A 16,141-nucleotide genomic window follows, 5' to 3' on the forward strand; every position below is an offset into this window, starting at 1 on the left:
AAACAAGGTTCTCTCTTTTTCTTTTTCCTTTGTTTATTTTTATTTTTTTGCGCTTTCACAGTCAAGTGCTTAATGTAGTGATTGAATTATCTCAATGTTAAGTCCATTGCAACTCAGTCAAAAGAATTTCAGAAGATCCTTTTTTTTTTTGTTTGTTTTTTGTTTTTTGTAAAAGCCCTGAGAGAGGAAAAAAAAAAAATAAAAAGATTCAAACAAAAAAATCGTATAGAGACAAATTAGCTGAACATGCAAACTAAAGCCTAAGATTCACCCATAGTTTAAACACATTATAAATTTCACAGTTTAATATTGGGGGAGGAGGGGAAACAAAAAAACCCAACAACAGCAACGGTTCTCAGTCAAACTCAACTAATAAAAATGTCAATAAAATGTGGCAAGATCTTATACTCTACTAGGATATAGATAAAGGCTAAATAAAGCTTTAAATCAATAGTGATTATTGCTAGCAGATGTCCCGGCAGGCTGCTGGGAATTAATTACTTGCTACATTGTTCTGCAGCATATAGTTTAGTAATGGCTTCTCCCCCACAGTATTGCGCAGTTTAGTGTGGAGAGTTGCAAAAAAAAACAAAAACAAAAACAAAAAACAACAAAACCAAAACCAAACCAAAAAATAAACAAAACGACAAAAACCAAAAAATACCCAAAATAATAATAATAATAATTATTATAATTATAATAGTAATAACAATTTAAGGGATGCGTGAACTGGTTTTAATTAAGTAGAATGCACCTGGGTAGAGTTTCAAATGAATCATTGGTTGTGACTGATTTATCTATATCTGGCGTTAGCTTCGTTTCTGAACTGGTTCAAACATCCCTATTTCAAAAAAAAAAAAAAAAAGATAAAAAAAAATAGAAATCACATATACCTCAACCATTTTTTTTTCTTATTCTATTCGCAAGAATATTACTCGAGAACGTTTTCTCTTCCTTTGAATTCTGGACAGTGAGATTTCAGTCTCCAGAAATTTTCGGAGAATTTTTAATATAGATATAGATATATATAGATATATATATATTATATAATATAGTCGGGGTCCGAGGCCCACTTCCTCCATGTCTGGTGAGAGCAGGAAAAGCGATTTTGCGGGGGGGTAGGGGTGGGGTGGATAAAGAGGGAGAGAGGGAAGGGGGGAGGGGGGGGTCACAGTGCGGGGTGGTCTGGGCTGGGGGGGCTGCAGTGGTGGAATAGCACAGTGAGGCTCCGGCAATGCTATTATGGCTCTGTCTGTCCCAGAGGTCATGACTGAAGGACAATTAACAAACAAACAATAACGACGACAACAAGGACAACAACAACAACAAAAAAAAAAAAACGCTGGGCACTCCTAAAAATGCGCAGCTACAGTAGGATACATTTCGCTTAACCCCTTCAATAGTGGTGGCTGGAGTGTCGCCTGTTGCCGGCAACAGGAGCCATAGGGAGAAATTCCAGCTGCCAGCATTAAAGGGGTTAAATTATTGATATGAAATTTAGACACACACCTCAAGTCTTCAAGCATCAACCCCAAAATCTCAGGAAGAATTTTATTTTTTTTTTTTTAATTTACTTTATTTATTTTTAACATGTCTTATATCTGTAGTTTTATTACCAGTAGTATTTTCTTGCTCTAGAACATGACAGTAGCAAGATGACGGTAAGGCTCGCATTTCTCTCCTGCTTGCTTTCAACTGGAAGACGGAAGAACTTTGCTCTTTGAGAAAGTAACACACGCTGCCACCGATGTGATTGCAACACGACTCAATCTAGTAACTCGCAGTGCCTTTTCTCACGCGCCTGGAGGGGCCTTCCACCGCCCCCCTTCTCGCACGCTTCTCCCCCCAACACACACGCAACGCACGCACTCGCACCCACTCGCAGGCACTCGCACCCCACCACCGGTGAGACGTCGCCCTGTACAGGCGTGACGATACCTCGCTGGCCTCCACTTGACTCTCCGGTCAGAGGAAGGGTTTCATTTTAAAGTACAGTAGAAGAGCTGCAACATAAGAAGAGGAGCTGGTGAAAGCGTTAGAAGTCAAAAAAACGTTTCGAGAGGGGAATCCAAGCTGCGTTACGCATCTGCGTGGGCAAATATTGCCCATTGGTTTCTGCTGACTGCAGAGACAAGCGAACTGATGGATTTATAAAATAATAATAAAATAATAATAATAATATACTGAAGCAAATCAAACATATATAACAGCGGGTGCATAATTTCCATAGGTTACGTTGCTATGTAACTCTTCTCTGCGTACGTGCTCAGTCCACGATGGCCAGAAAAAAACCCTAGGGTTCAGAAGACCATTTCTAATGCTGAAAAGTGGAAACAAGCGTGAGGCTGAAATTCCTTGTTTCCTGCTTTTGGCTTGAACCACTTTGAACACCTTCAACTGCCACGTTGTTCAGGCCCGGAACAGGCTTAATGCTCCACCATGTGGCAAATGCAAGAACATCTACTGAGAAAAAACAATAAATCAACATCTCATCTGCATTTCCTCTGACTATTTCATATGAAATTCACATAATTTTTCTTCCAGTTATTGGCTGTGGTATCCAAGGGCCTCCCACCCCACTGCCCCCATTTCCAGCTCAGAGAACAAACACAGCGACTATCACAGATATACAAGAACAAGCTCACGCACACCAATACAAAAGGTAACATTAATGCTTAAATGAAAAAGGTCCTCTCCAAATAATTCATTAAAATATTAAAAAAAATCATTTTTGAAAAAAAAAAAAAATCTATGATACCAAAAGATCTAATAAAGTAGTAAGGCACTCAAATCAGTATATACTGTAGTCTCTTGCATTATTATACTGAAAGGCATATGGCACCACGTCCAGTCTGCCATACTCTTCCCCATAGCTGTAGGTCGCTCTTCCAAAAAACAAAGACTCCAGAAACCTTGCTCTGCTGGCTTCAGTTTGCGTGCTGGGACGGGTCCCACCTCCTAGCAAGTCACTCAACCCCCAAGAGCTGAGGCGCGCTGTCTGCAGAGGCAAGGATGTGATTCATGGGAGACTTTTTGTTGTGCATCTCCAGCAAGTCTTGAATGAAACCTGAGGGCCTCTCGTGCTCGGAGCTACCCCGAGGTTCCTGGTCTTTTGCTGTCTGTTTCTGTGCACTCTTGGTGGGCTCCACGAGGCAGGTGCCGGCTCCTCGCCCGCTCGGCCTCTCCTCTCTGCAGGGGGATTCCTTGGCCGTGCCGGCCAGGGGCTCTTTTCGGCTTCCCACGAGGGATGGATGGCTACCGATGCCCCCCGCAGAGTCGCACTCGTTTTCAGAGATGGGGTTGGTGCCACTGTGGCTTGACTCATTTTCGCTGTCTTCTCCACACCTCGACTGGGTCTCCTCCTTGTCGCTCTCCTTCCCGTGGTTTCGGGCATTTTTGACTTTCTGGTGTATGCGCTGGTGACGAACCAGGCTGTGTTTCAGAGTGAAGGTCCGTTCACAGGTTTGACACTTGTACGGTCTCTCACCTAGAAAAGAATTAAAATACCAAGTCAGCCGTAAGGTCACAAACACACCTCCCTCTTGTTTCAAGCAACGTGAGATGCTCTACACTTTGGAAATTCAGTACCTATATCAAATATGGATGTTGCATTTATGCACGTTTTTCGCCTCTCTACTATCAAACTAGCTGATGGCATGCAAGCAGGAATACAGATAAATCCCTTGGGGCACAAATGAAAACCCAAAACTAAGCGTCTTGAGATTTCTACAAACTTGGTATGGCCCAGCACTAAGAAACGAGGAAGACCATAAGCCTCAAGTGCTCATTAGCGTCCCATCTAATTTAGTCAGCAACTTTTCTGGAAGAAGTTTGCAGTCGTCCTCTGGAGCTCAAAAGCCTTTGTGAAACCAGCCCACCATAGGGACTCCCTGCTGCAGGTCAGCCCCCGATACATGTGGAGAGAGAGGACTTGAGATGGAAGGACAAGGATACTGCCCAGGTAACTGCGGTCAACAGCACTTAAAAACTGAACCGAACAGCACGAGAAAACATCTCCCTCTCTCTTAGATGCTGACAGACGGGCAAGCAAATTAATCACCAAAGGCAAAGAGAAGCTGTCAGGAAATACCCTTGCCACAACAGCCCCTCCTCTTTCTGTGAAGCAGAAGACAGTATCACCACGTTTCCAAATGGACACAGAGCAGCTGAAGGACCTAGAGTGGTCAGGCGTTCATGGGACACGGGAGGTGTCTTTTAGAGGTGATCAAAATTTACTGACAGAGGAAAAAAATGCCTGCCTTGGGATGTTATTTACAGAGCCAGTGGCGTTCCTCAGCCCACTGGTGCTTTAGGACAGGAGTGACATGTGAAAACCCCTGAAAAACCTCTTCACACCCAGCCCAGAAATGCTACTCGGAGGACAGAATTCTTCCTCTTATTTTGCAACCTTAAGCTGCTGAGCAGCTGCAGGCATCTTCTGCTGTAATCAACAAGTAGTTTACTCCCATCTCAGAGCTGCTTTTTGTACCCGAAATGCTTGAATACTTTCCTAAGCACGAGCTCATCAGAAAACAAAGCAACCAGAGCCCCGCAGACAAAATTCCCCCAAAGTCCCAACCACGTGCAGTGCCCCAAGGTGCTGCCTGCCCTGGGGAACTGAAGGTCCCACCCTGACCAGTTCGTTTTCTGTTTCCGATTGCACCTACTAAAGATTTTTCAGTGCTGCAGTTCCATCAAGACACCACCTTGTGCCAATGAGCATACAATGAACAAGACACTTGCGGCTCGTTTCCCACTTGTAATAATGCTCGGGATCGTTAATAGAAACTTGAGGTGGCTGGCTGAAATGTGCAAGTAGGTCCTGCTGTCCCTGGGAAGCATGGCGCTGCTTAGAAACATTTCTCTCCAGAGCCCTGCTCGGGCATCTGCTATCAAGGGAGGCCACGGCTCCCTGGGAGCACTTTCGGCCGACAGCCTTTGCCCACCCAGCACGTGGCCGTGGCCAGTGCAGTGCCGTGGCCCACCCCGCGCTCGGGCAGCCAGCACCAGAGCATCCCCCAGCTATTTGCTGGGAAGCAGCCTGCACTGGGAGAACGAAACGTTTCCAGCCCGAATGCCATTCAGTAGGCAGGCAGAGGTTTCTTGCACACTTCAGCGTGTCCCAAATGCTCCTCTCCTGAGTAACGGAATTCCAAAGCCTTGCAGTTATCTTTAAAAAGCCCCATACATTAAAACTGAAGTATAAGCAATGTTACAACCTGACAGTACTTTGTCAGTACGGTTGAACAAGTGGGAGGGAGAGAGGGAGGAAGAGAGTCAACCCACAGTATTGAGGCAAAATCCTCAGTTGAAAATGCGTTGATCTAACAGCAGGGATAGATGGTATTTATACTCGTTAAATTTGAAGAAAGCACTGTCCCAGGTTCCCGTTCACCACCTACTCTATGTTAAAACATCCTTCAGTGTCAAATAAAAAGAATGGAAGAAAAACCATGCTGACAAGCCTTGTGTATCTCAGCATGCAGTGCAAACGCTTAAAGCACACTGTATGGGAATCTCCTCGGGCACACACCAGTGTGTCATTTGGAGGTGAAGCTCAGTACTTTAGAAACTAGAATCTCCTCAAGGCTTCTGAATTAGTACGAAAATAGGCACAAAGAATGGGACCCAGCCCCTGTTTCACTTACGGCTCAACTCACAATTTGAGTCCTTGATGCCGGAAGAAAACAGGTCAGTTTTGCACTTGAGAGGTCAATAGTCATGATTCAGAAGGGTAGTAAGTTTGGTTAAGGCACTAGTCTTTGGTGTAGTTTAGTAAACATCACCATTGATTACAACACAAATATTTTGTTAATCACAAAGTTCTTGTCTTCACCAGAGAGCATCTTCAAAAGACACAAAATGTCAAAGGACAAACGGCACCAGTCTTCCCCCATCAGAGCAGTTCACTGACAGGTAAAATGCATCGTTAATAAGAATGCATTAACAAGGATGAATGATTAATTCACCTTTGAGCTGGCTCATGACTTCATCTCCTCTGCATGGTACTGCTGCAAACTCTGTATCGCATAAAGCGATCCTGCATATTTTAACTGCTGAGTCAAGTCACCGGATAAGCATTTTACTACCTGTGTTCCACCTGTGTCCCCCTGCCCAAGCCTGAATGAAGAGCAGGGCCCCCACTGTAGCTTCGCCTTTCACTTAAGCAGCAGGTCATGCAGATCACCAGCATGTTACCCGTACCAGGCTTAGATAATCAGACAAAACCAGGCTCTCCCTCTCTAAACTTTCACTCAGAGATGAAGTCTTATCATACACTGCCAGGTTTCTCCACTGCTCTTCAAAATACTGGGAAGAGGTCAAGTCACGCACATATGAGAAGAAGGGAGTCAGAAGCTGGACAGAACAACTGCATGGGGATCTCCATACATGTCCTCACTCCTAAACTCTGCAAACAAGGACGGGGGACAATGGTGTGGGAACTGAAGATAAGGCAGTGCTGACACTTCCTGCTCCCTCGACAGGCTTTGTATGCAGCATGGTAGGTTGGGGAAGAGAAGACACCTTGCAAATACCCACAGGACTAAAAGCAGTGTCTCCGACCTCAAGTGCTAGCAGCAATCGTGCACCTAGCGAGCAGATGCCTCAGTCTGGTGGCAGACCTGCTCATAATCTGTTCTGCTCTCAAGCCTCCTCTTACCTGTATGAGACCGCATATGTCGCGTCAAATCTTGCAGAGACCAGAAACGCTTGTTGCACACAGTACAGACTTTCTTTCTTTTGTCTGCTTTTGCAGTACTCTTAGCCCCATCAGTCTTTGGTTTTTTGTCATCACTGCTCTTCTCAGTGGACTTTCTCTCTGTGCCTTCCCCCTCAGAGATGCTTTCGCTCTCTTCATTCTCCTTTCCTGTTGCCTCACAGTCCACAGGAGACTCCACTACCTTCAAGTCCATCGGAGACTCTTCCTGCTCAAGACCAGAGTCCTGCATCGAGGGAGCTCCTGCATCATCCTGAATGCTTTTGCTTTCATCCTCACTGCTCCTTTCATCCTTTCTGTCCTCACGAGTGTGGGCCTTTTTGTGACGGCTAAGAGTGCCAGCAAACTTGAAGGTTTTGCCACAAATGTCACAGGCATGTTTCCTTTCAGTCTGAGAACTGCTGCCTGCACTCTGGTCACTCTCTGCCAGCTTGAAGTCCATTAATTTGCTGGCAAAATTGAGGTCAAGACTTTTATTACTTACAGAATCTTCCTCAGGGCCCTCTTCATATCCATCCGCTTTTTCTTCGGCATCCTCTTCTGCCAGAGGGGAGTCAGCCTTTTGCTCCTCCTTTGGGCCGCATGCACTCTCTGGTAGCTCTGTTATTTCCTCTGGCTGTTCCTTCTCGCAGGAGGTCAGGTCCAAGACTTCGTTTCCTGTAGCTAGTGTCTCCGCATCAGACTGGCTGTCTGCAAGCAAACAGAGAGAAACTTTCAGTGCGATGCTCTCTGCTAATTCTCAACTACCAGCGGTAAAGGCTGCACACAGTCCCACGAGCATTGCTTCTGATCAAGCATCCCAACATCTGTTCCTCTTATCTGTGACCCAGGCTAGTAACTTACTGAGAAGAGATCAAAACACCACAGAACCCAATTAACAAGATGATTAAAAATCTGTAACAAAATGCTTTCTTTTCCAAAATGCACTCATTTTCTTGAAGTCACTAATATAATCACTTTTACCAGAGAACGCAAAATGCTGAGATGTCAAAGAAGAGTTGAGATGGCTACTATTACAAATACACCATACCAGAGACATGTGTATGTACTATTTAGAATATTTCATGTATGAAATTCGGAGATAGACAGAAGTAATATACAACCACATATTAATGAGACTAACTTACAAACTACAAGTAGTGGGAAACACTTTTCAAAGGGAATGTAAAGGCCTCATGCAACCAACTGGGACAATTAAATGTTAACGGCTAATGCAGACAATAACACAGATGGTCAGTTAAAAAAGTGGGGTATACATCATGTAAGCAGAAGATGCAAACATTTGTCCACGTGTGGGTCTTTGACACACACTCTTTGTTACACCGACACCACCTGGAACCAAAAAAATAAAAGCCAAGATGCAGTAACAAGCAGCATCCTTCGTTGTTTCACACTTCCCATAACAAGAAGGCAAAACCCACCTAACACATCCACCTTAATGACCCCCTCTGCTTCCTTATCAGTTTGTAGCATTAACATTGCTGAGGACATAACATGTGTCGAAAAAAATAAACCAGATAAGGAGAACAAAGGGCTGGAGCTGTACCTTTTACAAGCTCTAAACCAATAGTGTACGCGTAAATAGGAAATAAGCTTGACTGGATCTGGAAGCCAAAGCTAACGATGATGCACGGCATGTAACTGCATCCCCAGTGCCACTTGCCAGCAACTGTCTCAGGACAAGAACTTAACAAGTTGTGCTTTCTGAAAGCTGAAACTTTCCTTGCTTTAAGTCCTCCCCCTCACCCCCTTCTTGTTAACAGCATGCAGCCAAGGGAGCACACAGCCTAACAGGCATTTCAGCATTCATCTGCAAGCCTGATAGCTGTTGAGTAACTACAGGGATTTAGAAACTCTAGTAGAGCTGTTTAAGTTCTCCATTTGACACAGTACAACATGTGCTTGTCTCCGAATTGCCTAGATTTCCTATTACACGCTTGTTTCATAAGCAAGGAGTAATGACAGAAGATAAGAACATAGTTCTCAGGCACTTAGTAGTTCGGATGCAACATAACTTGCATTGACCCCATCTCCTTGCACAAATTATAATAAATGGCCATTAAACACATGTCAAAGATAAGCAGCATTTCCAATAATCGTGAACACTTAATAGAGCATAATCCTCGATATGCTTTTTCCTGGGAGGGTGGAAGGGGGAGAACTGACGGGTCAAAAAAAGTAATCTCACCTTTTAATCAAAACAGATCCGTTTACATAGACAGTGGATTAAATAAAGTTCATGGCTCATCTAATTATCTGCCCATTAAAACATGCAATGGAGCTATAATCTGTGTATAATGCTAGAGAATTTGAGGATGTGGGCACTGAAAACAAAGGTCACCTACAAGTGCTCTAAGAATCTGCATTTGAATTCTGTGTTTTGACTCATTGCTCATTTCTTGGCTATATTAAGGCACACACACACAAAAAGAAGAAAGCTATTACAAACAAAAAGAGGTAATTTTTAAAAATCAAGCTGAAATGCAGAGGCATGATAATTAAGGGGAAGCATTGCTCCGCAACCCGGAGAAATGGGAGCCAGGCACGTATGAGAAGCCAGGCCCACGCATGGTGCTCCTGGATGCAAGGCAGGTAGCCGAGTCTCACAGCTGCAGGCAAGAAAGTGAGCCCAGAAGCCAAACCCGGACTGTATCTACACGGGGTATATGTTTAAAAAGGAATCACAGTCATGGCTTCCTGCCTGCCGCCTTCTTCCACACACTGCATTTGGGGGCAGGACAAGCGCATCTGGTTCTCACTGGCGGCGTCTCACCTTGGCCAGAGAGTGCGGATGGAAGAAAGGATAAATGGCAACCGATGTGATGCCCCGCGGCTGCTGAAAGGGTCCTCGTCCTTCCCTGGACGCCCACTCCCACCCCAGCCCTTGCACAGCCCTAACATTCACATGGCCACGCAGTGACCAGGGCCTTTTTCACCAGGGCACGGGTTTATGTTGGACTGAAGTGACCCCCTAATCACCACTCCCTTTAGGCTAAGGGCAGGAGGGAACGGAAACAACAGGGAAGAGCAGTTTCCTCCCCAGCAGCCTTTGGTTGTCACCATCACGAAGACGTGTCTGTGGATGATGGACAAAGACAAAACCAGAGTGGCAAAGTGAGGCTGAGGAGCAAAGACCCTGAAGCGACACCAACAGAAACGGCTGCTGTACCCCTGACATTGGTGTTCATCCTCAGCAAAGTGGGGGTCACCTCCTGGCAGGCGTGAGCCATCCTGTCCCATTCCCAGCGAGGTCAGGAAACACTCCCCCGAGGGGACGTGCATTAGGCTGAAGAAAGGACTGCAAGCAGAGCATGGATGGGCTTCATCAGGGAGCCGGGCAGGAAACCATGTGAGCTCTGTTAGGATGGAGAGGCGTGAAGAGCACGAAGAGACCGAGATAGAGAGAGCTCCTTTTTTATCATACCCAGAGAGATGTTTTGTAACTCTTTGCTGACCAAAGAGAAGACAGAGGATGCAGAATAAGTTTGTTTTTCAACAGGAAATATCAGGAGCAAAGTGAACGAGGGCAATATACACTGGTAGCACTCAAGAAAGCACAGACCAAAACCAGAACGTCTTAAAACTCTCAAATGCAAAAGTCACGACTTTTACGTTCAACATGTGTATATCACACATGGTTTTCCAATTCCCCCCTAATTTTCCCTAACTTTATCTTCTTCTGCGTCCAGTATTTCCAAAAATATATTCTTTTTCTTACAGTATATGCATCCTTCAATTAATCATATCCAAACTCTACCTCCTTTTTTGCTCTCCTCTGTGCCCTGGGCTCCTTCCTAGCTGCTATGCTGTTCTTGTGCTGCTGGCTCGCAATTACATTTTCCTGTGCAGGAGAGGTATGCTCCAAGGGATAGGTGGTCCGCACTTGTGGTAAGTGACGTTGCCTTACTAGCACAGGCAAACAGATGAGGTCAACATCAAGTAAAACAAACGTGAAGTTTAAACAACGTGCCTTCACGAAGGGCAAAGACCACTTCAGACATCAGGAGCACAGATGCACAGAGGTTTTCTCTCCCGAAGCCAGCCCGCCACCCCTGAATGAACACATTCAGAACGCCGGTAGGGACGTGGCCAGGCACATGCTGACACACGCACGTGCTTGGGTGAGCGCTCTTCCTTTTTACCTGCACAAACCAGACCTGACATTTTCTTTGTCAAGAAGGAGTTTTGCAGGCCCCTTATGAAACTCCATGCATACCGTAAAGCGGCAGCTCGCAACGAGTCGAGCTGCTCTGTGGTTACCCCCAACCTGCGCGGTTGGTTTTGCAGCTGGTGAAAAAAGCGAGCTGCTTTGCACAAACCCCGGCTGTATGGGGATGGGTGAGAGTCAGCCCAGCTCCGCCGCACCTGAACTGGAAGAGCAGCAAGGGAGCTGTGGAGGTGTGTGGGAAACACCACAACCGTGACGACAACCACATTGGGTCCGGTGAGGGACTTCTCCCGCAGCGCAAAGGACGGCCGCAAGGGTATTCTCGCACTGGCAACCGCTCTGTCCGCTCCAGCAGAGGTTAGGCTTGGCCTATACTACTGTTTTTTCCCTGCTTACGTACCTATCTGCAGCAACAGAAAACCTTGCTGGCCATACAACTCCAGCAGGCTTGTATCTTACACAAGGAGGAGGATTTTGACCGAGCATTGAGATCTGGGCAAATATCCCTCCAACGACGCTGAGCCCCTCCTCAGATGGGTAATTCCCACTTCCAGAATTTTGCTGATTTACGGTGCAGAGCAGATGCCTGCATCCAGGTGGTGAGGAAGGCAAGGTGCATGGGAAAGGCCTGCCTTTTCTTTCACTCCTTCGCCATCTTTCACTTGCTAAGGTTGTAAAATGCTTTCCAGTCCGTTTGTGACCCCACAGATATTTATACTCGGCGAGTCAAGAGGACAAGGGCGGAGAGGTCTGCTTGCCAAGGCTCCCACCCACTGCCACTTCTTCAGTAACTGTGGGAGCAGAACGGACAGTAACCGTGGGAACATGGACAACCAGAGTCATCCCTCCAAAGCAAGGACAAGAAGGTGACAATATTTAATGATGTCAATTCTGACACTGGAGTCAAAGAACATGGGCAAGGTTAAGGGACAGAGTCTCGGAGACGAGCAGGGAGGTAAGGATGTACGGAGGAAGGCAACATGAAGCAACCACTGGTAGTTCAGCTGCCGCCTCATCAGCTCCTGGGAAAAAATGAACTTCTCAGGAGATATATTCATAAGCAAAACCTCAAGGACTCCATCTGAGAATCCAAAAACTTTTCCGCTTGCATGAAAGAAACCACGATATAGTTGCAGCCAAAGTAATTTTTCCTTAGAACTGTGGAAAGAAAAGACTGTTTTGCTGAAGTCTATTTACAATTCAAGTTGCAGTTTTCAGTCAGCCCAGTCAGAAGAGTCCGCTTAATCTTTTATAGGCGGCAAGAAAGAAAGAGAAAGAGGGGTAAACTGCTTTCCTATATACACAAACGAAATTATCAAGAGAGACTCTGAATGTGTAAAGTTTCAGATAAAAGAGCAGATACAGATCAAGGTGGGGAGGTTGCTGGTTTGATTCTGTTTTCCCGTGGTTTTCTTTTTTCCTGGAACTAAGGTGGAAGAGAGAGTAGAACTTGAGATGCTAAGGAGTTATTGGATAAAACAGGGTGTTGTAAGGGAAACTGTTTTGTGACTTTAAAGCAAGTGTTTATTGCCAAACGTTCCTGACGTCCCCAGAGAAGTGTTAGAAAACCCATCACCTAAGTAATTCTATAAACCAGAACAGAGTGAGCACTGGAAATGGATGTTGTACAAGCAGCTGGCATTATGAGGCAGATGAACTGATGATTTACTATTTTCCCTACATTAACTGAAATAACCCCAGCTAGTCCTCTAGTATAGATGCAGCCACCACTAGGTGGTAGCAGCCTAGTAAATTTAGGGTTTTTTGAACCCGCTCACAATGCTGCTTCTACTTCCACCCATGAACTGGAGAACATCTTTCCAACCTGTGGAGTCAACTTGCAAAATTTTCAGAGTTATCTTTGTCGATTTTTATTGTAAATACTCTAAACACTAAAACTTAGCCACCTTCATTACACCACGTGCACACACAAGTTAAATATTTAAGTAGCCCACAGGTGAGGGAGCTTCTGTATCTGCATGCCTTTTGAAATGAAAACATTTGAGATAGAAAAGGTCTATTTACAGTAAATGGAATGGAATATATTTGAGCAAAAAGGAGAAAACCAACTCTGGAAAAAATACTGTTTTGCCTTTTACACAAGGCACAATTCCACTCCCCTCCCCCCCCGCCAGCCCCGGACCTTCAAGAGAGCAGTTGAAACGACCAACACAAAGAAAGGTGTTCAGGACTATTTTTGACTGTACCCACCAAGTGGAAATGTTAACTGGAAGGAAGCAGGGGGGAGGGAACCCAGACTTTCAGTTTACACTGAATTCCACCGTTTAGCATAAAGGCAGTTTGACACAGAGTCGGTAATACAATCAGCAAGTTATACACCATCATCTCAGTATCTTCCGAGCAACAGCTCTAGCACTCAGGCCAACTTTATGGCTCTTCCATTTGCCATGCACCCCAGCAGCAAGCAACTCTTGCTTTACCCTGAGCTGTAGCTCTGGAGCAGCTGTTAAACTTTGCCTGACACTGAAAAAGCAGTTTCAAGCCCTTTGTCCTCTAGGAAATACCCACAAATGTAGTTCAGAGGTACAGACAGCTAGAACAGTTTGGAAAAACAAAAAGTCCCCCACTATACCCAGGGCTCACATGATTTCTGGAGAGATCACAGAGTGGCAGATATGTAGAGCAAAGATGAATTCTGCTAAACGCTAATCGGAAAATTCACTGCTGAGTATACTTACTTTGTAAATATTTGTCTAGTTAGCACAGAGCAATTGCATTCAACCCTCTCACATTAGGGGCACGGCTCTTTAAGAAAGGTGTCTTTCCTTAGCAAAGTCTCTTTCTGTATTATGTGACAGATAATCCCTTACTCCATTCCCATCCCACATCTCTCCTCCATCAACTGTATTTTGTTGCAAGACGGGAGCATTCGGAAAGCCCTAGGGAGACGAAGGCAAGGCTGCTTCAACATGATGAAACTGGGCAATTCATTAAGTTGCTCCGCAATTTTGTTGTATGCCTCTCTGCCGGTACAGGTCTCCCGTGGGCCGACTGCTGCGAGCCAGGCGAGATGTCCCCAGTTTGCTTCAGGTGCTTTAGTCAGACCATTCCCTTCCTCTCCATGCAATAAGGACACGCACAAGCCCCATCACTTACACAGCTTTCTCATCTCTGAATCCTATTCAAAACCACCATCCTGTTTTTTGTTTTGGTTTAAAACAAGACCAAAAGAAACCCTCTATAAACTTGTTCCCAGTGACACTCCATTGAATTGCACTTCCTGTCTTACACCTCATCTTAAAGCTTCACTTTGTTTATGGCTGACCAAACACCATCCAAGCTTCTCCCTTCATTCCCTTTCCTTTCAGCATACAGTGAAACCTGGACGATTATTTGCTTCAAAGTACAGCCCTCACAAGGGCACTGCATGGGAGCCCCAAACATGCTACTCACCCAGCTTTTAAAACCAGCACAAAAAGAGAAACGACCCCATTTTAAACTGAGCCACAGTTTCAAATTGTTAATCTACTTCCACCGATTTTGAAATCCATTTTTCTTGGACAATGGAGGGAGACCACAAGTCCAAAGCTGTTGAATGATTTTGGAGCATGATTAAACACCGCTTGGCGAAGCCAGTTATAAACGCTAAGCTGTGCTATAAAGTGCATGTGGTAACTATAACAGTATAGGATCTGGGCTCCTTCTTTGCTGTCTCAAGCTGCTGTCTGAAGACACAAAACATTTGACAGCAAAGCCAATTTCAACAGCATCTATCCCCAGCGCCTCCCAGGAGATGCTGCCAATTCCACACCTCAGCTGCATCAATGTGCTCTTTTAGGGCCATACTGCCAGCCAGATCCGGGAACTGATCTCACAACTGCCAGTCCCTCCCCTTGCCCTTTTCATTTTTTTGGGCAGCTGGGTCAGCTACAGCTGTGGGGATGAACAGTTGGGAACAGGTCGAGCCAGTACAGCCACGAAGTGCTTTGTGTTATCCAACCGTGGCCCAAGGCTCTGTCTGCCGGGGGCAGGTCGAACCACTCTGACCAGCCCAGCGCCAGCTGCGTGAGTGCAAAGAACAACATCTACGTTCCACCAAAGTCCTACCCATCTTACATGTTGTGCCAGCACTCATCCGAGTGGCTTTAGAAACACTTGCCTCCTTACCCTGTCGACTGGTTGAGCTGTGCTAGGATCCCTCTAATTGCAAAGAAAGTTTTCAATGGACCCAAGTAGGACGTTTTAGTTTCGCTCTGCCGTGAAGATCGTCGGAGGTGAGCACTTTCAGAGCCCTTTCTGCAGACTTTTGTTCTGCGAGGGGATCATGTTATAACATGAGTCTTCCTCTCTCACGCTGTAGCCATCTGTTGTCTGCATAGGCAGGATGAGCCCACGTGACACCCCAGATACCGTGCTACAGCCCTGTGAAGTTACGGGCTGTTAACATGGTAACAAGACAACTTAGTCTCTTCGTGATAGGCAAGATCAAATCACGTCGTAACATGTCTCCAGCGTGGCAGATTTTAATGCCAGACTAGTACCGAGACCTGTAGTACTGCATTTGAATCATTGCAAGGCAACGTGCCGTATTAAAAGAAGAAAGGATGAGAGAGCCTGGGAAGACAGCAGACTTTCCCAAACAAAACGGAGTTTGAAATGTAAGAGGAAAACCCTGTGCACGCTTTTGTGCAACCTGATCAGCAGCTACCCTGAGGTTGAGAGTAACAACTGATTCGTAATTTTAACTACCCTGACGCACAGAACCAACTTCTTGCTGCTTTTAGGTTTGTTACTTCAACAACTCTCCCGTGAAACCGCCACAAAGTGACAGAAAGTGACCCTGTCTCTCCTGGAGGTGTGAATGCCTTACAGCAACGGCTCCCCTGTGCAAACACTTTCCAGGCAAGGCACATGTACCACCATCTGCTGAGCTTCTTTCTTGCATCCATCCCATTTGGTCAGCACACAAAACCCCCGAGTGACTGTGCTCACCCTTGGTTTCACATCAGCTTGTCCCTTCTGCCTACATGCCACTCGCCTGCCTACAACAAAGCCTTGCATGATCTGACAATCAATCTCCTTCACTGCTAAATGCTCAAAACAGAGAGGGCAATATGAAGGCAGGGGAGCTTCAACGCAGACGAATGTAAGGTAAAACGCGTCTGGAAAAATAATTTAAAACATGCCTATGGGATGCTGAATGTGGTACTGGCAGGTACATTCAGGCAGACGGTCTCAGAGCCATCGCTGAGAGCTCTCTCCAGGATCACTGGTTTGGCCTGCAACAGCAGCCG

The 16,141-nt window shown here is 45.7% G+C and overlaps 1 protein-coding gene across 6 annotated transcripts in view; it reads right to left on the reverse strand.

Annotated features, from left to right (window-relative positions):
- Window positions 1-16,141, reverse strand: part of RREB1 (ras responsive element binding protein 1) — a 126,179-nt gene continuing 110,038 nt past the window's right edge. For 5 of the 6 annotated variants that reach the window (XM_063325946.1, XM_063325948.1, XM_063325949.1 and 2 more), the window contains 2 exons: window positions 6,662-7,408; window positions 1-3,487 (listed from right to left, as the gene is read on the reverse strand). In XM_063325946.1, coding sequence (XP_063182016.1) covers window positions 2,967-3,487; window positions 6,662-7,408 — 1,268 coding nt within the window. In that variant the 3' untranslated portion in view covers window positions 1-2,966. The remainder of the gene's footprint in view (window positions 3,488-6,661; window positions 7,409-16,141) is intronic. The other variant, XM_063325952.1, reaches the window with a different exon arrangement.

The sequence above is a fragment of the Chroicocephalus ridibundus genome, chromosome 2 (assembly GCF_963924245.1).
Source record: "Chroicocephalus ridibundus chromosome 2, bChrRid1.1, whole genome shotgun sequence".
Classification (NCBI taxonomy): domain Eukaryota; kingdom Metazoa; phylum Chordata; class Aves; order Charadriiformes; family Laridae; genus Chroicocephalus; species Chroicocephalus ridibundus.